General features: G+C 42.2%; 1 protein-coding gene across 4 annotated transcripts in view; it reads left to right on the top strand.

Annotated features, from left to right (window-relative positions):
• Gem2 (Gemin 2) overlaps positions 1 to 23297 on the top strand; it is a 70178-nt gene that overhangs the window by 2590 nt on the left and 44291 nt on the right. For all 4 annotated transcript variants that reach the window (XM_067111337.1, XM_067111338.1, XM_067111340.1 and 1 more), the window contains exon 2: positions 3452 to 3592. In XM_067111337.1, coding sequence (XP_066967438.1) covers positions 3452 to 3592 — 141 coding nt within the window. The remainder of the gene's footprint in view (positions 1 to 3451; positions 3593 to 23297) is intronic.

The following is a 23297-nucleotide window of genomic DNA, read 5'->3' as shown; positions in this document are numbered from 1 at the left end:
ATGTGCGTGTTAACAGGCATAAGAATATATATATATATATAATGCATTACAGAACATGTAAAAGGCAGATATATATTTCGGCGGAAAAGCTGTACAATGATGCATACAGTGAGACACATAAAGAATCTGAAATAATAACAAGTAACATATATGACATGATTAATGTACATATGAAGAGCAGAATGCAAGAATGGAGGGGCGATTTGACGCCCTTACAAATATGTATTTGTAAGGGCGTCAAATGTTGATTCCCCAATTCTTGTATTTGGCTTTTCTTATATACATTAATCACGCCATGTATGTTACTTGTTATTATTTCAGATTCTTTTATGTATCTCATTGTATGCATCAAACCACATTCAAAGTGACCAGGTGCCTTTCTGCCGATATATATATCTGCCTTTACATCTTCTGTAATGCATTATATATGTCTTTTATGCCTGTTAGCAAACACAACTTCTGTATGGATGCAGCGGGGGGCCTCAGGTCACCCGCTACCTTTCTGTCCACTTTCCACATTATAAACACCTGTCAAGAATAATAAAGAATCAGTCTTTCACTTCTGACATTTTTACTACTCACGCACCATTGAGTCTGTTAATGGTGCTGATTGTTTGAGTGGTCGAACGAAGTGCCAAAACGTGCCCCTTTTGGGTACGCCGGAATTAGTCCGTTAATGGCACGGTTTCCACAAGGGAGGGAGCTATCAGAGGCCTAAGTTTGATGCTGTAATTAGTGCACTAAAGGCTCTCTATTGATAGGCTGCGGTCGTCTTTAGTCCGTTAATGGCTGGGCCAAACCGCACTACCTGTCACTGTGGGGTCACCAGTGTGAGGTTCAAGAAATGTCATAAGTGAAAGACTGATTCTTTATTATTCTCGACAGGTGTTTATTATGCGGAAAGTGGACGGAAAGGTAGCGGGCGACCTGAGGCCCCCCACTGCGTCCATACAGAAGTTGTGATTGTTAACAGGCATAAGAAGACACATATAATGCATTACAGAACATGTAAAAGGCAGATATATATATCGGCGGAAAGGCCGTACAATGATGCATACAATGAGATACATGAAGAATCTAAAATAATAACAAGTAACATATAATACACGATTAATGTACATATGAAGAGCGAAACACAAGAATGAAGAGGCAATTTGATGCCCTTACACCATACTTAGGGGCTGTGTCCTTACCTGGGCCTAGACCTCCCTCCTAAACTAGCATAGGGCATTGCAAATGAATAATATTAAGGTTGCAATCTAAACAACCACACCTCACCTAGCCTAGGGTACCAGGCCTTTAGTGTGTGGTGCTAGTTTGAAAACACTTCATAAACTTCGCAAGACCTGAATGAGAACTATCAATGGATTTATGGTCCTTGTATTTCACTGTTTTTGTGTTTCCCCTACCCAAAAACTCCACTTTCCCACTGTGGTCCCCTGATTGTATGATATAAGGGTGGGGTATCACTGTCTCCAGAAGTACTCATTTACTAACAAAACAAATTTCAGAAACATTTAAAGCTCTCATTAAAGCATAAGAAAATTATATTTTCAAGTCCAGAATGCAAAAATGGTTTAAAAGCAAAATCAAGCTACAAAACAAATGTCAGAAACATTCAGAACACATTAAAACATAGCAAATTATTACTTTCAAATCTAAAAAGCAATAGTGTTTCAAAGTAAAGTAATACAGTATTGCCAAGACCAAAAGCCTCACATGTTAATCCCTGTTTCAGAGTTTAGGCTAAAGGCTAGGTTCTAATACCTGAGATGAGAAGTAATTATATAACCTATATTCTCCCCTTATATATGAATTATGCATTGGTCTGACTACATAGGCTACCTTGCCACATGCATTCTTGATCGTTATTATTGTGCAAACAATTTTCTTTTTTGAGCAACAGAGGGAAACCACACCTTTTGTTAGTGGAAAATAAAACCAGGAGACTTGCACAAATATGAATGATAAAAAATATTGTATTGAAAGAATGATGTGGCAAGGGCAATTACAGGGACATTCGAACTTATCCTGCCATAAATTATGACTGCAGATCATACCTGACTGAGGCATGGGACCCTGTTCCTGGACCCTTGATAGGAATCGACTCTAACCCACTAAGTCTAACCTACACTCCCCTATCTAACTTGTCCTTGGCTGCCATTTGTTATAGAAAGAAATACATGGCAACATCTTGACCTAATCTTAACTAAAGTTAATGCCATGAAAGTTGGTAAATTTTTACATAAAACTTCAATTGCATTCTGAAGTTCAGAATATAATTTTCCTCTTATTTAATGTGTGCAATGAATATTTCTGATGTTTATTTTGCTTGCAAATGAGTAGTTTCAGAGATACTGGACCCTCTTATATCCACAACTATGGGGACCCATAGTGGCAAAGTAGGGTTGTTTGGTGGCCAAAAATCAGTGAATTAATAGTATGTGTGTAACCTAACCTTACCTAGGGCACTGGGTACTTACTAGGCCAGGGAAGGGGAGGGCAAAGAAGCCTACCATTCAACTTAACCTATGACACTGGTAAGTAAAATAAATAGGGTTTCAATGTAACCTAACCACACTTAGCTTAACTTACGGCACTGCCTCCTTACTTAGCTTACCCACCCCCAGTGTAATTTAGAACACTAAATTGAAATAGGGTTGTGACCTTATCTAGCCTAAGGTGCTGGGTCTTCACCATATCTTGACCCTCCCATCTAGCCTGACGTACGCTCCTTTTAAGGACTAACACTTGCTGATGAAAAACTCCATTTATTTTCTGAGTTATGCAAATCAATTTTATAATTGTACCTCAACCATCTTCAAATAGTCCCTGAGGTCGAAGGAGGAAGTCTTGGGACTTGTACAGGGCAGTGGGCAGTAGCCACACTTACACCAGGTAACTACCCTGTTAGCAGGCTTCCATAACTGTTTCTAGATGGCACCAGGAATGTTCTTTATAAAATATTGGTTTGATTATAAGAAAAAATTGGTGCAATTTGCATGTCATTTGATATTTATTTTTGTAGTCACTTTAAATTTTTTAATATAACCATAATTATAATCACATTTCTTACTTGTTTTCAACCAGTATTAAAAATATATGTATGTCAAATATGATTACAGGATTTAAGTGTATTTTTCACATGTAATAAAGACAATCACTCCTTTCCTATGCAGGAAATTCCCCCTGTAACAATTTGGGTCTTTATTTAATTTTATACGAGAATTGTTAATTAGGTTCATTAAAAGAAAAGTACAGTTATATATAAAAATATTTTGATCATAAGATTAGTTGAATTATGTGCAAATCTTTTTAGTTAGTATTCTCTACACATTGTCCTTCATATGTACATTGCCAATTTTGTTTCAAGCTATTTGTTTTGCAACTAAATAGATGTACTACATTTTGTGTTGGCATTATATAAAGATTTGATTGAATTTGATTTCAGAGGTCCTCTTACAAGTATGAATGACAGTGACAGTGGGGATGATAATCTTTTATCACAAGCTTTACCTGTAGGTAAAGTGCCAGACAATTATGACCCATCAGTACCACCAGCATCAGCAGAAGAGTATCTTCGGCATGTAGTGTAAGTTATATTCAGCTAATTTATAATATGACTGTAAAATCAAGTGCCCTTTACTTCAAAATTGAAATAATTAAAAGAATCATTTCATTTTTCAGTCAGTTTTCTGTGAACATTAGTCACATATTTCTGAATGTAATTACATGATTTCTGAAATACATCATACACTGTATTGAATTGTAATCCTTGGGTTAATTGTATGAGCTGTTGTAGGCACAATAGTCTGAATAGCTACTGATACTACTAATGCCGCTACTACTAATAATAATAACGGTGTAGACCATGTTATTTGGAGTCTTGTTCATCAGAGTTAACAAATAAATAAGATGAAGTCCATCTATCTATTTTACACATGATATACTATCTTCTCTAGTTACCTCAGTGTATGATTGATAGCAAAGAATGTGTTAAGCTAAAATAGGTAGAAAAAAATAGTAATAAATCTTGATTTTTTCCATGTTGTCTCTATGTGGTATTTGGAGTTGATGAAATGAAACATTTTCATACCTTTTGACCTAGTTATTTGGGGTTTACTTTGTAATTAACTTGTCTGCCTGACTGCTCATCTGTCTGTCACACTCTTGGTGTGGGTTATAATTTTGTAAGGGATGAACAATATGGACAAGGTTAAGGTCACTTGAGATATGCCAAGTATGAGTAGCTTCTGGACAGTAAGTGCTTATAGCATTCACGTCATCCAAGCAGAGTTCAAGGCAGCCCTTAATTAGGAATAGTGGAACATAGGTTGTATCAAAAACATAAAAATACGAAACTAAAAGTCCAGGTAGTTCATGATGCCATGGAATGAGCCCGTGCATACGTATGTACGTTACAATTTTTTTGCTTTGCTTGATTTACTGTACTGTTTTTATTACAATTTAGATGATTTTAAGATGATTAACACACAAACACAACAATACACAAGATAACATTTTATCACTGTTGATTGCATTTATAATTTCGTATTTTTTTCAATGCATATTTAAACATTTAGGTGCAGTGCTTAATTCTACTTGTGAATTCCCAGTGTTTCCCTGTTTACTGTAAAAAGAAAACGGGACAGTTTGAATACTGTATGAGAGAAAATGGCTGTGCCTAAATATAGAGGGAACTTGATTAGTTTTCACATGTAGCTGTAAGCCATATATTTTTAAAGGTAATGTTGTAAAGATGACTTTGAAATGGTATTAAAGCATTTTAGGATGATAGTATATTTGGTGTAGGATGATAGTTTAAGGTATATTTGGTGTATGATAGTTTAAGGTGTATTTGGTGTTTGAACTATTAAAATAGTCAGTCAAAGGAGTTACACTCTCATGGTCCCTCCAGGGCTTCAAAAGAGACCAACCAATTACAAAGAATTCTCTTGTAGTTGGTCTCGGCCAGAATAGTGCTTGTTGGCACAGTGATAGAACATAAAGGACTCAGGACAGGAGGGCTCTATCTCCTGTCCTACAATGATTACCTAGGCTATACATCATACTCACACAGATGTGACAACAAGTCAACGCCATCTTCATTACATGCCAGGTTTGTGCAAGATAAATGTTCACCCCAGTCCCATGCCTTTTCATCAGGGAAAGTGGGTGGGTTTAAAGACTCACAGCAGCTACCAAAAATAGGTTTTTAAATATCCAACTTCCCTGGTAGTTACATATATAAAGCTTTATCCCGCCGATTCATCGTGCGCACGGCAGAAATTCAAAATTCGCGGCAATCGCCGATAGATGGTCAGGTGGCCATACCTGAGCGCCCTCTACCAGGTACCTAGAACCATTCCCAATTGTCCTCAGAAATTCCCTGCCGTCGTTCTATCAACACGTTGGAAATTCGCTCTACTTTGGTTTGCTTTACTACAATTGGTGAAGTACCCATTACTTGTTTGGTTGTCGTTGATGGCTTTCGCTGATATTGGATTTTCCCTGGATTTTTCTTTTTCTCATTGATAGCTATTTGGGTCGTTTTCCGACTGGAACAATTGTTCTTTGTACTTGCTTTTCAAGATGGCTAACCCTGTTGTTAGAATGTGTGTTAGGGGATGCAAGAACCGGCTTCCCAAGGCTGCTCTTGATCCCCACACAGTATGTAAGAAATGCAGAGATCATGTGTGTGCATTTGATGATAGATGCAAGGAGTGTGAAAGTTTGTCCGAGAGAGAGTGGAGAAAGTATGATTGCTATGTGAGGCGATTGGAAAAGGACAGAATTAGGAGAGCTAGATCTTCCAGTGTTCTGTCAGCTAGGTCTTCTGATAGTCAAGTCCTTTCTAACTTGTCTGATACTAATATTCCTGATCCTAACCCTAAGGTAGTAGTACCCGATCCTCCTGCGGAGTCGGGAGTAAGTAATCCGTCTTTAAAGGATATTATGGCTGCTATTTCTGCCATAGGAGTTTCTGTGCAATCCCTTTCTTCGGATAGGGAAGTGATGTGGGGGCAGTGCATAGTTTGCAACAAAAGTTGGTGACAGTGTTAGTGCAGTGGAGGGTGCGTCTGTTCGTGTCTGTCACGCTCCTAGCCCTAGACCTCTTCCATGCTCCCCAACCCCTGGGAGAAGGAACGTCGACAGGCTAAGGGAGGTGAGAGACGTTGAACAACGAGCGGATGTCCCCTCGAGCGATCCTGTTGACGCATCCCAGGACGCTCCCCTCGCAGGAAAGGCGAGATGAGGACATGTTCGTCATCCTCGGATGACGCAAGACCCAGACGTGGTTGGCGTCAATCACAAGAATCTAGACCTATCAAGAGACGCAGGTCCCCCTTCCCGCTCCAACAACCCTCTTGCAGCAAATGGAGCTCTCCAGAGAGATTCCTGTCGGAAGAAGATGGCGTTTCCGCGCCTAAACAGAGGCGTAAGACGCATAACTCGTCGGAGGAAGAAGACGTATACATTACTTCAGTTCACGCTTCTCCCCCGCCCCCAGAATGGGACGTGTCGCAAGCTGCGTCACCTCCTCATCATCAAAAGATCCCAGCTAGAGTCTCCGAAGTTGTGGAAGCTCGTGCAGTGCCATCTCCAGTTGTTTCCCAGCAACAAGTGGCACCTCAAGTTAAGTTCTTGTCGGAAGTTCAGCAGTCCCTTGCGTCTCTTTTTGACTCTTACAAGTCGCAAGGACTAAGAGAAGAAACACACAAGAAGGAATCTAAGGACGTCAACAGACCCAAGAAGAGGGTAAGGCAGGAGTCAGGACAAGACGCTAACAGCCAGCAAGACGCAAACTCGCGGCAAGTTGCAGCGCTCATAGACGCTTCCCCGCAACAAGCCGCACGAGTGACGGGAGGTGACAAGGATCGTGAAGCTCCTCGCGCAGCAAGTTGGACGCATGCGTGACGCACACAAGCAGCACGACGATACACACGTTTCCCCACTTGTTCGACATCGAAATAGCGGATCCTTTGGAAGAGATCTCGGAAGAGGAAACTCAAGAAACTCTTCATGCCGCTGATCTGAAAAGACTTCTTACGCTTTTGGCGGACTTATTTCCCAACGATTTCAACAACAGGCCGTACTCGGAGTCCTCCTCGCAATATTTGATGGGTAGACCCCAGAAGTCTTCCTCATTCAAGAAGACAGTGTTGGCCAAATCAGTGAAGAGAGCCTTTTCGACACTGAATGATTGGATTTTGAAGAAGAAGGAACAGGGAAAGACAACTTTTCCTTTCCCCGACAAGATTGGCTTCTAGATCCAGCGTGTGGTACAAGACTGGGAAGCTCTCGGCTTGGGAGTTCCTGCCTCCTCCCAAGGGGACTTCTCCAGACTCGTTGACTCTTCACGAGAACAGCCATGACAAAGGCCAAGGTTCTGTGGTCCACTTGAATTGGATCACTTGCTGAAAGGCGTCTTCAGAACTATTGAAGTCTTCAGCTTGATGGACTGGACTCTCGCAGCTCTTGCAGAGGTTTCAGATGAGAAGAATGACACACAAATGCACCTTATTGCCTGTCTCGATAAAGCTGTGAGGGACGGGACGGTCGAACTTTCTGCCCTTTTCACAGCAGGTGTTATCAAGAAACGAGCTATGCTGTGTTCGTTCGTGTCTTCTGGGGTGACTATCGCTCAGAAATCTGACCTGTTGTATGCTCCCTTATCTAAACAGCTCTTCCCTTCAGAGCTGGTTAAGGATTTATCAGCAGCCCTTGCGCAACAATCAACGCAAGATCTGATCACAAGGACTGCTAGGAAAGTTCTTCCGGCAAACTTTTTAGCCAGGAAGGACAAGGAAGCTCCTCCTACATGTCAGCCCTTTCGTGGGAGAGCTCTTTCGAGAGGAAGTCAGAGAATGGCTGCTGGAGGACAACTTCGTAAGAACCCCAAGCAGCAACCGAAATCCAAGAAATGATCACAACAACCTCCAGACACAAGTGGGAGCCAGGTTATCCCACTTTTGGCAAGAGTGGAGCCAAAGGAGCGGACGTATGGACAGTCGAAGTTTTGAAGGAAGGATACAAGATTCCCTTCCTAAGGAAGCCCCTCTTTCACAAGAACCGTTAGAGTTGACAGCTACTTACTCGGGGAGCAAAGCAGCAGCTCTTCAAGAACAGGTGACCCAGATGCTATCAAAAGCAGCAATAGAAGAGGTAAAGGACCCTCGTCAGAGGTTTTTACAACAGACTTTTTCTGGTACCCAAGAACTCGGGGTTGAGACCAGTTCTGGACGTAAGTCCACTGAACAAGTACGTAAGCAAAGTCAAGTTTGCCATGGAGACATCTGCGTCAGTCCTAGCAGGCACCAGACAGGAAGACTGGATGGTTTCGATAGACCTACAGGACGCGTATTTTCACGTACCAATTCACCCGAACTACAGAAAATATCTGAGGTTTGTGCATCTCGGGACAACCTATCAGTTCAGAGCACTTTGTTTTGGACTAAGCACGGCTCCTTACGTTTTCTCTCGAGTGGCATCGAACGTAGCTCACTGGTTACATCTAAAAGGGATACGGATTTCGATGTACCTGGACGATTGGCTAATCAGAGCCAGATCGCAAGCAAAGTGTCTGGAGGATCTACAAGTTACAATGAATTTGACGCAACAATTAGGTCTGGTAGTAAATCTAGCCAAATCGCAGCTAACGCCTTCACAGGACATCATCTACCTGGGGATGAGGATTCAGTCAGTGGTTTTTCGGGCTTTTCCAGCCCCGAAACGCATTCTAGATTGCTTAGAAAAGGTGAAGCTCTTTCTAGGGAGATGGACCTGTTCGGCGAGGGAGTGGATGAGTCTGCTGGGGACCCTCTCCTCGATCGAACAATTCGTCTCCCTGGGAAGACTACATCTACGTCCACTTCAGTTCCATCTGTCAAGCTATTGGAAAAGAGGCCAAGATCTGGAGACGTGGATTCCGATCCCTCTGGGAATCAAAAATCATTTGAGTTGGTGGAACGACCCCAACAAACTTCAAATAGGCCTCGAACTTCAACAGAAGAACCCCGACCTAGTGTTGTATTCAGACGCATCGGACATGGGATGGGGTGCAACGCTGGGGAAGGGCGAGATCTCAGGTCTATGGGAAAACCATCAGAAGAAATGGCATATAAATGTCAAGGAACTGGTGGCCATTCATCTTGCGCTAGTCCACTTTCAGGAGAAGGTCCAGAACAAGATTGTACAGGTCAACGCAGACAACACCACAGCGTTGGCCTACATCAGGAAACAAGGTGGCACTCGTTCTTTTCCCTTCCTTTACGAGGCAGCAAAGATCTCCTGCTGTGGGCAGAAACGAACAACTTAACTCTGATCACCCGCTTCATAGAGGGAGAGAAGAACGTCAGAGCGGATCTTCTCAGCAGAGGAAGACAGGTTCTCGCGACAGAATGGACCTTACATCACAAGGTGTGCAACAGGCTTTGGAATCTGTGGGGAGAACCGTCAATAGACCTCTTTGCGACACAGAGAACGAAGAGGTTACCAGTCTACTGCTCTCCAGTCCCAGACCAGGAAGCAGTGGCAGTGGACGCCTTCCTTATGAATTGGGAGGGACTAGACATGTACGCTTTTCCTCCATTCAAGATCCTAGACAGAGTCATGAAGAAGTTCAGGGAGTCGAACGACGCCTGCATGACCCTGATAGCTCCATTTTGGCCCATGAGACCATGGATCACAGAGGTGATGGAGTGGCTAGTAGACACCCCCAGATCGTTACCTTGTCGGAACGATCTACTCAGACAGCCACATATAGAGAGATACCATCAAAATCTCCTCGCTCTCAACCTAACTGCCTTTCAACTATCGAAAAACTGGCAAGAGCGAAGGGCTTTTCAAGGAAGCTGCAAGAGCCATCGCGAGAGAGCGAGGAGAACGTCCACACTCAAGGTGTACCAATCAAAGTGGGACGTATTCAGGGAATGGTGCAGAAAAAATAACATTTCCTCTTCCAGTACCTCTCTAACTCAACTGGCAGATTTTCTACTGCATTTAAAAACCCAAGGAAACCTAGCAGTATCAACCATCAAGGGATACCGCAGCATGCTTGCTTCCGTCTTCCGTCACAGAAATATTGACGTGTCGGGAGACAAGGACCTCACGGATCTCATAAGGTCTTTTGAGACAGTTAAGAGGAAGGACAACCCGACCCCCTCTTGGAATTTGGACGTAGTCCTAAAATTTTTAACCTCGAATAGGTTTGAACCTCTCGACAAGGCTTCATGGAAGGATCTCACTAAGAAGACCCAGCCCTTTGTTGGCCGAACCCGGAGTTCAATTTTTCCTGTAACCAGTTGGTTCATAGCCACGTAAAATAAGTCTAATCCTTGGCTAGCAGCCAAGAGGGTCAGGAGAACTTAACAAGCCTTTTTCGTTGGCTACAGCCAAGAGGGTAGGAGAATTACAAGCCAGCAAGAAAGTAGGCTTAAATGGGGAAAATGCAGTCTGCTCACTTCAACTTGGTTTTCTCGCTAAAAATGAGAACCCATCTCAACCATGGCCCAGATCCTTTTCCATACCAGGGCTGTCTCATTTAGTAGGACAGGAAAAAGAGAGAGTCCTTTGTCCAGTTCGGGCCCTTAAATTTTATCTACAGAGGACGAGAAACATGAGAGGTCAGACAGATCACCTCTGGTGCTCAGTGAAGAAACCTTCGTTACCCTTATCAAAGAATGCACTGGCGTTCTTTATCAAGGACTTAATAAGGGAAGCTCACCAGAATGTGACGAGAAAAGCTTCCCAATCCTCAAAGTCAAAGCGCACGAAGTAAGAGCTGTGGCGACTTCGATGGCTTATAGACACAACAGGTCTATGAAATCGATTTTGGAAGCGACATTTTGGCGAAGCAAGTCTATCTTCGCAGATTGTTACCTGAAAGAAGTACAGACCCAATATGAGGATTGCTGTTCCTGGGTCCGTCACGTTGCCTCCGCGCCGTAGTTGGAGAGGGTACTACTGCCTCTACCCTATAATTTTTTTTTTTTTTTTTTATTATACCCTTGCTTTTTTCTTGATTTGAACTCACAGGTTGTCTATGAAGGTTGTTGCAACCTTCCACAGTCTGGGGTTGCAAGTCTAAGTTAGGTTTTATGGAGTGTATTTTTTTTTAGTGATTTTAGTGGGTCAGGTGGTCAGCTCTTTGTCCATGGCTATGCCAGGATAGCAAGGGTGGTGGTCTAGTCATGTTAAGGTTGAGGACCATGTGACAGCCCCATAGAGACTTTCTACAGCCCCCTGGATGGGTCGCTGGGTCTCTCAAGGAATGCAGGCGAATGAGGCAGGATAACTATGAAGCCAGCTTCCTTATCAGGTAAGAACCAGAGTATGGTTACAGCTAATATTTAGTGTTTAGTAATTATACGAATTCCCAACGGTGTTTTGGTTCTCTAACCCACCACCAATGGTGTCAATCAGCTATATATATGTAACTACCAGGGAAGTTAGATATTTAAAAATGGTATTTTCATTATAAAATAAGTTTTTAAATATACTTAACTGGTAGTTACATATATAAGAGGTCCCTCCCTCCTCCCCTCTGAGAACAGGGGCATGGAATTTCTGAGGACAATTGGGAATGGTTCTAGGTACCTGGTAGAGGGCGCTCAGGTATGGCCACCTGACCATCTATCGGCGATTGCCGCGAATTTTGAATTTCTGCCGTGCGCCATTTAATCAATCGGCGGGATAAAGCTTTATATATGTAACTACCAGATAAGTATATTTAAAAACTTATTTTATAATGAAAATACCATTTTCCCACGTCAAAACCTGTTTTTTTATTATGCAGGAACTGTTTGTCCTCAAAGGAGCTAACAAAAGAAACTGACAGGTGACGACATGGCTTAGCTCCTCATAAATAAATCCCAACAACCCAGATTAATTTTTGGTCCGAGGTATAGTCACAGATTATAAACCATTTTCTTTATTCCATATACCCATTGGGTTTGGCAATAAAGAACGGGGAACAACACATGAACCAATATGTATTATTCTTGTGGTTCAAAGGTGGCTTGCCCAATTATGTTGGGTCTGGCTGCGGGAATATTGCGCCTTCCCCAGCAATATTTCAGCATGATCACCACTCTCATGGCAGTAGTGTTTCAAAACTTTTTATTCAAGGTAAAGTCACTGGTTATCAACAGTTTCTTTAACCTAGATACCCATTTGGGTCTGGCATTAAAGAACAGGAGACACATGAACCTATAAACGTGTTATCCATTGTGGTTCTACTGTGACTCATCTAATTATGACAGGTCTGGCTGCAGGATTATTAACCCTGGACAGGTAGCCTCGGAAACCTGTCACACGACAGGTAGGGTAGTGTACTTTTAGACACACGAACTTTGGCCGTCGACTACCTGGTCGTATGGGACCAATTTTTTTTTTTTTTTAAACTACTGAGCAAGTATTCTTCTTTCTACTGGTGTAGGAGAAAAAAACTCTAGTAATAAAAACAATACCCTATTTATTCAAAATCTGACAATAAGTATCAAAATTAAATTACATACATTTATACTACAAAAGAGTATCCTGAGGTTCAGAATTCTTGAGAAATACATGAGGCAGGCTTGAAATATGAAGGGTTGAGCACCATTTTGAGACTAGTCAGGCTGTGATAGCTCAAAAACTGCAAAATCTGGAAAGAGGAGAAATATATGTACATTTTTTTTTTTTTTTAATCAAGAGAAAACTTTGCATAAAAAAATATTTTTTTTCTACCACTAAATCTTTATGGATTTGGATGAAATTTTTATAAGTATTCTGCAAGCATCTAAAATCATGGGAAAAATAAAATAAAATAATTTGAAAGCTATAAATGGGTCAAAACAGGTACATTTGGATGGCACCACACTGCCATCCAGTGCCAAAATAGTTTTCATGTAAAAATGAGTATGACATGGCTTAAAAGGTTTTATTTTTATGTTAAATGTTTTTAAATGTAATATATAATAAAAATAAACAATAGACAATAATAATAATAATTTGGGAACACTTACCAGGAATTGGAGCACTTTTCACAGGTGTACGTCAGGTGGTGGGCACAGGTTGTCTTCCTGCAGTTGCTACACAAAATTTTTGATCTCGCATTAGAGGAGGAAGGGCAAAGATGGCATCTCTGCCGCTTTTCAGAGCGTCCCTGGCCTTCATTTGCGTACAACGGTGATGTCTTCCACCTCAAACACAGAACAAATCAGGGATGTGACATCCCTTGGAAGATATCTCTTCTGCTGCAGGCGGTTGAATGCCCAGGGACGACAAAGTTCAAGTGCCAAATCCATAGCAAATTTTCTTCGGAAACTTTGGCATTTTCTGGTCGGTGCTGATATATTATGAAGGCGTTATTGACCACGATGTTGAGTAGGCCAAAGAAGACACACAAGGGCCACCCACGGGTCTTCCTGCTGCAGGTCATGGCAGCACACAGCTGGTCGAAAGTGTCGACCCCTCCCTTGGTTGCATTATAGTACATGTGGATGTGCGTCTTCTGACATTCCACAAGTGTGGGTTGATGGTGGACTGTGGATAAAATCTGCATCCTCTTGGTTGACTTCACACGTTGGCACATCAGGGTTGCTTTATCTTCATAGTTGTAGACAGCAACCGACTATCCCAACTCCATTGGAAATGTTAGCAATTCCAGAGGCATGTAGGGTTTAGGACGAATAGTGCCTACCAAGTGCATCCCATATTTCTGCAGGCTCTTTGCTAAGGGCAGGGATGTAAACCAGTTGTCGGTGGTAACAACACGCCCGACGTCCTGAAGGGCTTGACCAACTCTGTAGTAAAAACTCCCCCAGCGATATGACCCTGTCAGCACCAGTGGTCTTGCCACAGTAGGGGATTGAATTGCACATATGTGTTTCTGCATCGCAAGCCATGACCAATTTGATACCATACCTAAAGAGGAAAGAAGAAAACTAACATTAGTTATAAATCAAAACTTGAAAGATTTGTTATAATGAAATAACAGAAATGTTGAAAAATTGTAAAACAAAAAAGTATTACTGATAATGATAATTAATGATACAAAATATTTACAAATATTCACAGAAGAAAATATTTACTTACTTTGCTGGTTTGTTTGGAATAAACATGCGGAAGCTGCAACGTCCCCTGAAGGCTAGCAGTTGTTCATCTACAGTAAGATGGAGAGTAGTTGCCTATGCAGTGCCGGATGACAGTATTCCATACTTCCCTGATATGGGCGAACTTGTCCGTCTTCAGACGGTCTGTCCTTGTGCCAGCATTATCAAACCGTAAGGACCTCATGAGGAATGCAAAGCGCCGCCGCTCATGGCACTCCTGTAGAAGGGGCATCCTAATGCTGGGGAGAACATCTCTTCTGTAGTGAGGTGGTTGTCCTTGCGTGCCCTGCCATGATAAGCACACCAAGTAGTGCCTTCAGTTCCATGAGTTGGAGGTCTTTGAAGGTGGGGTTGTTTTGGCGTTTCACTTTATCACGCAAGGACGTGATTTTTGTCACCTGTATGCATACACACTTCTGCCAGCAAGGGGTCGTTCATGAACAACGAAAACACCTCCAAGGGTGTCTTAGCAGTTAGTGTGTTTGTAGTAGGAGCACCCTCCTCAATGTTGTCACTCCTTGAAATAGATGGCATGGCAGGGTTTGGCTCTGAGTGCCACACTGTTTTGTCCCTTCCTCTGTATATGTCTTGTGGTAACTTCTTGAGGGCTTCACCAGCTGCAGGATGTAGTGGTCCTCTCCTCCTCTTCCTGCTTCAGAACTCAGAGGGGCTAAGGGGGAAGGGCAAAAGCTGTTGCAGCCCTCGACGTAGAAGGCTCGTCCTCCTGGGGTGCGAGGCATTCCAACTCGTCTTCCAAGTCTTCATGAGTGACTTCTTCTGCTTCCTCATCCTCCCACGTGTGGGCGTCGTGCAGGTCATCAAACACCCTGTCTGCTTCGATAACAATCTCAGAGGGGTCCTCCACATCACTGGTGTCATCCTCAGAAAAAAGCAGCTTATTGTAGTCCTCCTCCTTCACGAAATTTCTTCTCGACATGGCGAAACCTGCAAACATGAAAAAATGGAAAATTAGAAAAGTACCAAAAAAACCATCTTGGCCATGAGCAATCTCCAAAATGGCAGTTGGTCTATGTAGAGCAACCATCCGTTAAGATTTCCACCGAAAATTATCACTATAGTCCAAATAACAATGATGCAGCAATAAATTTTACAAAAGTATTGAAAATCACTTTTACTTACGTACAAGGTAAGGTAGTGCTGAAATATACACAAAAGAAACTTTCGGCGCCGAAAATACTGTGTTCTTGGCGGACTTCAAGTGCGGCACGTCTACTCTCCATGTCAGCTCGACAAAGACTAGCTATTCCAGAAAAATGAGTCCACCTACTTGAAGGGGACGCTGCGCACAACGAAAAAATGGGTTTTGCGCAACCTGCGTGTGTCTAAAATGGCACAAGGCTACCTGTCCAGGGTTAAGCCTTCACCAGTTCAGAAATACTGTCCATACTAAGCAATACGTACGCTTGAAGACTTCTTCAAAGGAAACACTTCTGAAGAAAGTTTACGGTGTACGCACCTTTTGGATGTCGTGACTAAAGAAAAGAGTGAGTACCTGCCTTTTAATGAGGGCCACTAAAATAATTCTCAGCCCATGTGGAGAAAGTGTTTTGTTTGTGCTAAGGTGTAGGAAAAATAGGACCATCTGGGATGTTTGCCATGACATCTAGGTAAACCTTAAGTGCTTGAACCAGGCATATTTTATATGAAATACTGAGTTCCTTTATCAGAAAAGGGGATTTTCCTTTTAAAAAGGTCCTCGTTCTTGGCCAGGAATGATAGGCCACGAGACAACAGCAAATGATAACTAGGTGTAAGAGTGGTGAAATGTTGTCCTCGTCTAAGACAGCCCAGTATGCTAATCCAAGCTCCTGATACAAAAACAGTCAAGACGACTGCCTTTTGCAGCATATGAATTGAGCGGATGACGGGAGTCTAAGACCCTTATTCAGGGACCAGATAATGAGAAACCTTGCAGGAACTGACCTTTGCAGTGTAAGAGAATGGGGAATAGAATTAACAATTTCTATATTAGAATCAGTTCAAACCATATGGAAAGGATTCTGCCAATGTCAAGGGGACTTTGGCTAAACATTTAGTACTGCTTTCAATTTTTATGTTATGTTATATCAAAATTATCAGGACAGGAAAAGTAAAATACAAACAATCAAAAGGACATTTGTAACACCTCCCCACAAAGGAAGACGTTACACGCCCCTTTCGGGTGCGAACGCGTAGAAGATTTGACCATATTAATAGATGTGACTTCCTCTCTGCTCTGATGTATCTCACAATCAAAACACATTTTGTGCAAGGGTTTCTTCTAGACAATTCAAACTAAGAGGTAGCAAAGCATGTGATTTATAAAAGCATGTAAACACAGTAACACTAATTCATCACTTTAATTCAGATTTGGCTCCTATAGGCTACGTGTTATCTATGGTAATCATAGCACACAAATCCATTTCTGTAAAGATTGAGTTTGATCAGACAACCTTTGTCTGATCTCTTCATGTATGTACTTGCGCTAACCCATACACAAGAAAGTGCAACTGGTAACAGTGCAAAAGATATAAAAGAAGGCTAATGAATTAGGGAATGGGACAAACGAGAATGTTATCTAAATTGAATATACTTTGGGAATACATTATGTCACAAAAATTTTAACTAGTGGGGAGTGACTTGATTGCTGTCTCTGTAATAGGCATCAGTCACTGGTAAATGTGAAAACCTGACTTGTCAGGTAGCTTTGATCATTAGAGACCATACAGGACTCTCGGTCTTATCAGTGGTAGGGCCAGGGCATCTGGCATTTTGGCACTCTTGCATGCCACTCAAGCAGAGCGGGTAAGGTAACAAAATTAGCGGTAAACTACTGTGAGTCATACAATGAACGAAGAAGTTACACTATGTCAAATGACAGGAAAGGAAAGGACTTACATTTTACAAAGAGCTAGAGAAGGGCAGTGACTTAGCATCTGGCTCTGGATTATGGTGCCAAAGTACTTAAATTTGGGGCACTGTTCCAGGTTGGCACCAGTGCCGTGAGAACTCGGTGGCTCTTGTAAGCTACCTGGCTGTCTTATGCCAGTGTTTCTTCTTCCTGTGTCTTCTTTTAAGGTGATGACGTAAGTTTCCAGCCGGAGTCAGTGAAGCTGAATCCAAAGACAGGCTATGTACTCCTGCTGCTGTGACAGCAGGAGCAGTGATAGCTCTAACAAACTCCATCAGAATATCTTGCTCTGCAGACTCGGAAACAGGAAGAAGGTTTGGTGGGCGTTTGAGGCTTGCAGGTAATGATGACCAACTCAGGCATGGGTTGCGAGGCCACAGCTTTGGATGAGCTTCCGCTGTGGTTGTGGGAATCCGGAGAGGGTTCAGGTAAACGTTGGGTTTGCTCACTGTCCGGCACTGGTAGCAGAGCCAAGCTGGGCGCAGAGAGGGCGGCTGGGTTGCGATCTCCTGTAGGGAAATCTATGTGGTACTCTGGTTCTGATATGAAAACAGGACCCAGCATAGGAATTGAATCTTGATTTGGCACTGGCACTGTCATCTTGGCAGGGCCATGCTTAGAGTTCAAAATGGAATGTGTATCAACATCCGGGATGGATGGAGTTTGGCACTGCTCAGTGCATGCAATTGGCACTGGCAGGGAGCTTGCATCAGCTTTGGGATCTCCAGGAGGGAGATCAATATAAATGGCAATAGGGCAGGGCCAGACACTGGGGGTTGCTTCGTGAGGGGCTCAACATCCGAGTAGGACGGAACAGGACATTGCTTAGGGCACACAGATAGCATTGGCAGTGGATTAAAGGCACAATGGAATCTCCAGGAGGGAGATCTGTAGGGTGTCTTATCACTGGCACTAAGGCAGGGCCTGTTACAGGGATGATGGGTGATACAGGTTCATCTATTGCAACAGACGAAGCCTGGCACTGCTCAAGCTTTTCAAGTGGTATGGGCAGTGTTTTGCAGACAGGGTTTTCATGGATGGGGTCAGTGACACTTAAGTTAGTAAGAGCAAGTGCCATCAGGATATGAGGTATCCTCTCAATGGGGACAGTGGCGGAGTGTTCAGGTTCAGGCCCATAATGGGCCCTGTCTTCCAAACAGGTGGGAATAGGTAGAGGGTGCCATGGCAATGGCAGGCATCTGGGAGAGTGTGGCACTGGATGGCACTATCATGTCACTAATTTCAAGAGGGAAGGGTTCCTCTTTGGGTATGCAAGGTGTTGGCAAATGGGGCCAAGATTGATCCGCAGGTTGCGAGTCTGCGGGACCACCGAGGCTGGAAGCAGGAAAAGTTAAGTATATCTTAGTTTAACCAGACCACTCAGCTGATTAACAGCTCTCCTAGGGCTGGCCTGAAGGGAGGGCCTAGTCGACTCCTCAGGTTGCAAGGCTTGGGAGTCACCAGGGTGTGGGATAGGAAGGGGAACAGATTCCGGGGCGGAACTGCTGTTGGGTATACGGATCAGATCCATAAGTTTTGTGTTGAATGCAGTGCCATCTGGCACTGGTAGAGGGCCTTGTGTTAGGCAGGCAGACAGGAAGGATTTCTCCTTTTGTTCTATGGGCACTACAAGCATGTATCGTAGAGGGACCTTCGAGTCTCTCCACTGCAGGAAATCCTGCCCTAACAGCAAGGGGGGTCAGTAGTGAGCTTCTTGGTTACTCCAAACCAATGTTCTTGAGTCTGTGAGGGGTCACCATGAACGATGGTGAGGCGGACAGTAGGTCATTCCAACAAGCCACCATTAAACCAACGGATCGAAAGACGTTTGTCCTCCCAAATAGAGGCTTTGAAAGGCACATTACTTCTCAATATGAGACTGATTTCCGTCCCTGTTTCGACAATGTTAGTGAGCACACGGGCCGGTCCTGAGCCGTTTAGAGGAGCTACAGTCACATCGTCCAACCCTCTCTGCTTGGTGGACCCATGTGTACTGACTGCTGTTTGGACTGTTTTAGTCTGTGAATATAGGGGGCATCCCATATACCGTGCAGATGCGTGTCTAAGCTTCTTGCAATCCTTGCAGGTTTCTTTACTGTAATTCTGCTTGAAACCCGACCCAGTCAGCGTAACAGTAGGGCATGGCTTGGACCCGGGAGCAGCAAGCGCGTTCCGAGGTTTGGTTGTTGAGTTTGAGTGGTCCTTCTGCTTATTTCCTAGCTTGTTTGGCAGTGATCTGCTTTATGTCCCGCCTTCTTGCAAAGGTGACAGAGGAAAGGCTTTGGCGGAAGGCCATTTTTTGGTTGTGATGATGCCAAGGTGTATCCTAGAGGGCTGAGCTTCTTGTGTAAGGAGCTTAGATGGGAATGATGAGTTTCCCACTCTTCAGCTAACCAGCAGCACTTGGCTACAGTAGAGGGGCATCGCTCATGCAAGTATGTTGCGAGGGCACTGGGGTCGTAATAAAAGAAGTCCTCCATCTTCATGTACTCAGTGACAACTTCATAAGTCTTACCGGTAAGTGACTCCATCCAGTGGTTGAAGTTCTTACCCTTTAGTAAACCCAGTCTGTCCAGGTTTGTCCCGCATTCTTCAGGATGCTCCACCAGCTTTGTCTCCATTTCTCCAGAGTTATTTCATATGTACGCTTTGGTCATAGCTCGCCTCACAAGCGTTAGGTCTCCTTGCTCTTCGGGAGTTAAGGATTGAAGAGCAATAAATCCTTTCCCTTGTATATGCCTATTTAGAATAAGCATGATTTCATCAGCGGAGGGCTTATAGTTTTGGAATACTAGTTCAATGTAATTGAGCAGGGTTTCTGATTTTTCATCTGACCAAGCTTGGACCAGGCTGTTCACCCCTTGCAACACAGATGGGGGAACAGCTGCAGCTGGATTCTCTGCTCTGAACTTAGCGACTGTTAACTCATGAGCTTGTTAGGCTTCCCTTTCCGCCTGCTGGGCTTATCGGTCTGCTCTTTCTTGGTCTTCTTTGGCTTTTCTCTCCTGCTGGCGTGGTACTAAAACATTTAGTAGGAAATGGCAGAGGAACACAGTTGTGGAGTGCCAAAATGAGTGTGGCACTCGTAGTGTAAGCTTCGTTTCTTAAGTAATCCAATGACAAGCAGAATGGCACCTAGGTGCGGTATTCCCAGAGTGCGAAGTTCAAACTGAGGCACTCTCTGGTGCTCACAAGTGGCAACAGCCTACTTCGGGTTAGGGTGGGTTGCTCGATCGAGCGTGGTGGCATCAAAAGGTTGTATCTCGCAAGACGTAGGTGTGTTATCCAAACATGGCAGCGCTTCCAGTGCTGAGGCACAGTTCCGCAGGACCCTAACAGTCAGTTCAACAAAGCTTCATTTGGCACCAAAAGGTGCGTGAGTCAGTTCCCAAAAGAACAGAGGTTTGTCCCTAAGGATGGTGATGGTACTTCTCCAAAGTGCGCAGAGCGGTGGCACCTTACAGGTGGAGCACTCAATGTGCGGAACAGCTCTCAAAAGAGCAGAGGAGTGTCCCTAAGGACAGTGGTGGCACTTCTCCAAAGTGCATTACAGTTGTTCAAAAGAACACAGCGAAAAATCATCAAGCAGTTAGATTCTTCTTATAGCCAACTCGCTGCAAAAGCACAAATTGCCAAATCAAGGGGAGTCTTTCAAGACTCATCAAACTTCACACAACGTGTGTAGAATCCAACAGGAAATCTCAGCTGTCACAAAAGAGAGTGCAAAAGCACCAGAGTTGGCTAGGTGTCGAATGGGTTATGTACAATCAACCTCTTGGTTTAGTGTAAAGCAATGGTTCGTATAGGTTTTCAGTGGTATATGCACAAAACAAAAAGCTTAAGTAAATTCACACTGTTCTCGTAATATATTAAAGAGATTTCAGAACACATAGTTATTCCCAAACAAATGAGCGTCCCCATTAGTTGGACTTTTAGCGAGTAGAAAATGAAAAAGAGAAAGTGGAAGACTTTCACTTGGAATAGGAGCGAACTGTCTATTGAGCCAATCTATCGGCGAAGGTTTGGTAAATAATAGGGGTCCATGAACTCTCAGCTAGATGTTATGGCCATTCGTCAAAACAAGACTTCAGACTACTTCTGTGATTACTCTCACACTTGTTGCCATATGAACACGGAAGGATATTCGCATTTACTGTAGTTCGAATGATTTTCCTTGCAGTATTTTAATTGAGCACTTGTACAAGTATCATTAATAGGATAGACAAGGTAGTTACCATAACTTATGATGAGCATAGAGAAATAAATAATCTAAAAAGATGATTTGACTACGCTGGGTGAATGAATGAATGAGTAAACTCTCGCAGTATCTTGAACAGCTGACATGGGGTTGCCAGAAAGGATTTTCGAGGCAAGAAGGTTAGCGAAATCTTTCATTGGTAATGCGTGCTTTCCCGGGTTGCTAAACCATTATACTGGTAATCACTGCACTTACTAAAAATTAGTAAAGTAAATGAGACTTGCAGTCTTGCAAATAACAACTGCACTCACACCTGGTAGAGCTACAGTTAAGTGGTTGGTGGCAACTCGATCTCAAGGTCTACGGAGTGAAACAGGAGAACAGCCTCGCATGAGGTGCAGATTTTAAACACTCATGAATTGCAAATTGAACACTTTTAGAACATGGAATACTCAGAAAAATGTACTTTCTTGTTTTGTGCTGTAGTCAACGGATGCCAAACAGGTTTTGCCATAGAAGTGTGTGGATCAGTAAGGGGAACTCAGCTTACCCAGTCGTAACTGATCTGCTAGTTGAGTGAGTTGTAAGGGATTATGAATTTTGATTGAAAATTAATGTTGCTGTCACGTTCACGCAGCAGTGCAAGGGAAAGAATGGTTCTAATTATGACCAAGATAACTGCAACTGACTTACAAGGGAGGCTGTGCTCTGGTAAACAGAAAATGTAATAGTGATTATACAGTACTCAAATTACCATAAGGTTAAGGGTTTAAGACAAAGTTAGAATGTCCACATAAAAGTATAATTCACTAAATAATCGGAATAGAAAATATTCACAGGAGCTATCAATGGAGCTCCGTGGCACTATTCAAATTACTTGCTGAATTTACAAATCACTAAGCAAAGTGCCACAATATGTGCAAGTGTTATCACTAAGCCTTCTTAGGATATGATATGTCGCAAAGATGGGAGAGGATCCTAGAATGTACAGGATGGGATGCAGTAATATAGGCAGGAGCACACTGGAATTTCCGGATATCTTGACTGGATATGGCATTATTATTATTATTATTATTATTATTATTATTATTATTATTATTATTATTATTATCATACAAAACAAATAAATATGCCATAAAAATTCTTTCATCTTCGTAAGAGAGAGAGAGAGAGAGAGAGAGAGAGAGAGAGAGAGAGAGAGAGAGAGAACTGAAATAGGAATGGAGAAAGAGAGAGAGAAACGTTATGCATTATTTCGTCTGACTACATATTTAATCGTACAGTATTATTATTATTATTATTATTATTATTATTATTATTATTATTATTATTATTATTATTATTATTATTTAATCTTATTATTAATCTTAATATTTGAAAATTAATAATCATTATTCTATAGAAAAAAGTATTTAATCATGAAAATAACATGAAAATACACTAATTAGTGAATGTTTACCAACGAAAAAGGCAGAGAGAGAGAGAGAGAGAGAGAGAGAGAGAGAGAGAGAGAGAGAGAGAGAGAGAGAGAGGTTTTTCAGTATATCCAGAAACACTGACCACCCAACCCTTGCTGTCAGGTTACCAGACATATTTAACAGATTCACTCTCCCCCATGAGCTCCAAGGCTCAGGAAAAAAGATGAGAGGTGAAATTTGTTTGTTTAAATTTTTTCATATACTATAGAAATGCATAAATGTTGTAAGTATGGTATATTTATTATTATTATTATTATTATTATTATTATTATTATTATTATTATTTGAAAATTAGTAATTATTAGGTAAATCATTTATTTATCATACAAAACAAATAAACATACCATAAAAATTCTCTCATCTGAGTAAGAGAAGAGAGAGAGAGAACTGAAATAGGAAAGAAGAGAGGGAAACGTTTTGTATTATTTCATTTTATTACATATTATTTAATCTTAGATTATTATTATTATTATTATTATTATTATTATTATTATTACTATTATTTGAAAATTAGTAAATAATTATTTTATCATAAAAAATGTAGTTAGTCATGAAAAGAGCATCAAAACACACTAATTAGTAAATATTTATCAACAAAAAAGTCTGAGAGAGAG

This window comes from Macrobrachium rosenbergii, chromosome 11 (genome assembly GCF_040412425.1).
Source record: "Macrobrachium rosenbergii isolate ZJJX-2024 chromosome 11, ASM4041242v1, whole genome shotgun sequence".
In the NCBI taxonomy this organism is placed as follows: domain Eukaryota; kingdom Metazoa; phylum Arthropoda; class Malacostraca; order Decapoda; family Palaemonidae; genus Macrobrachium; species Macrobrachium rosenbergii.
The sequence above is the reverse complement of the archived record's forward strand: the minus strand, read 5'-3'. Positions and strand labels throughout refer to the sequence as shown.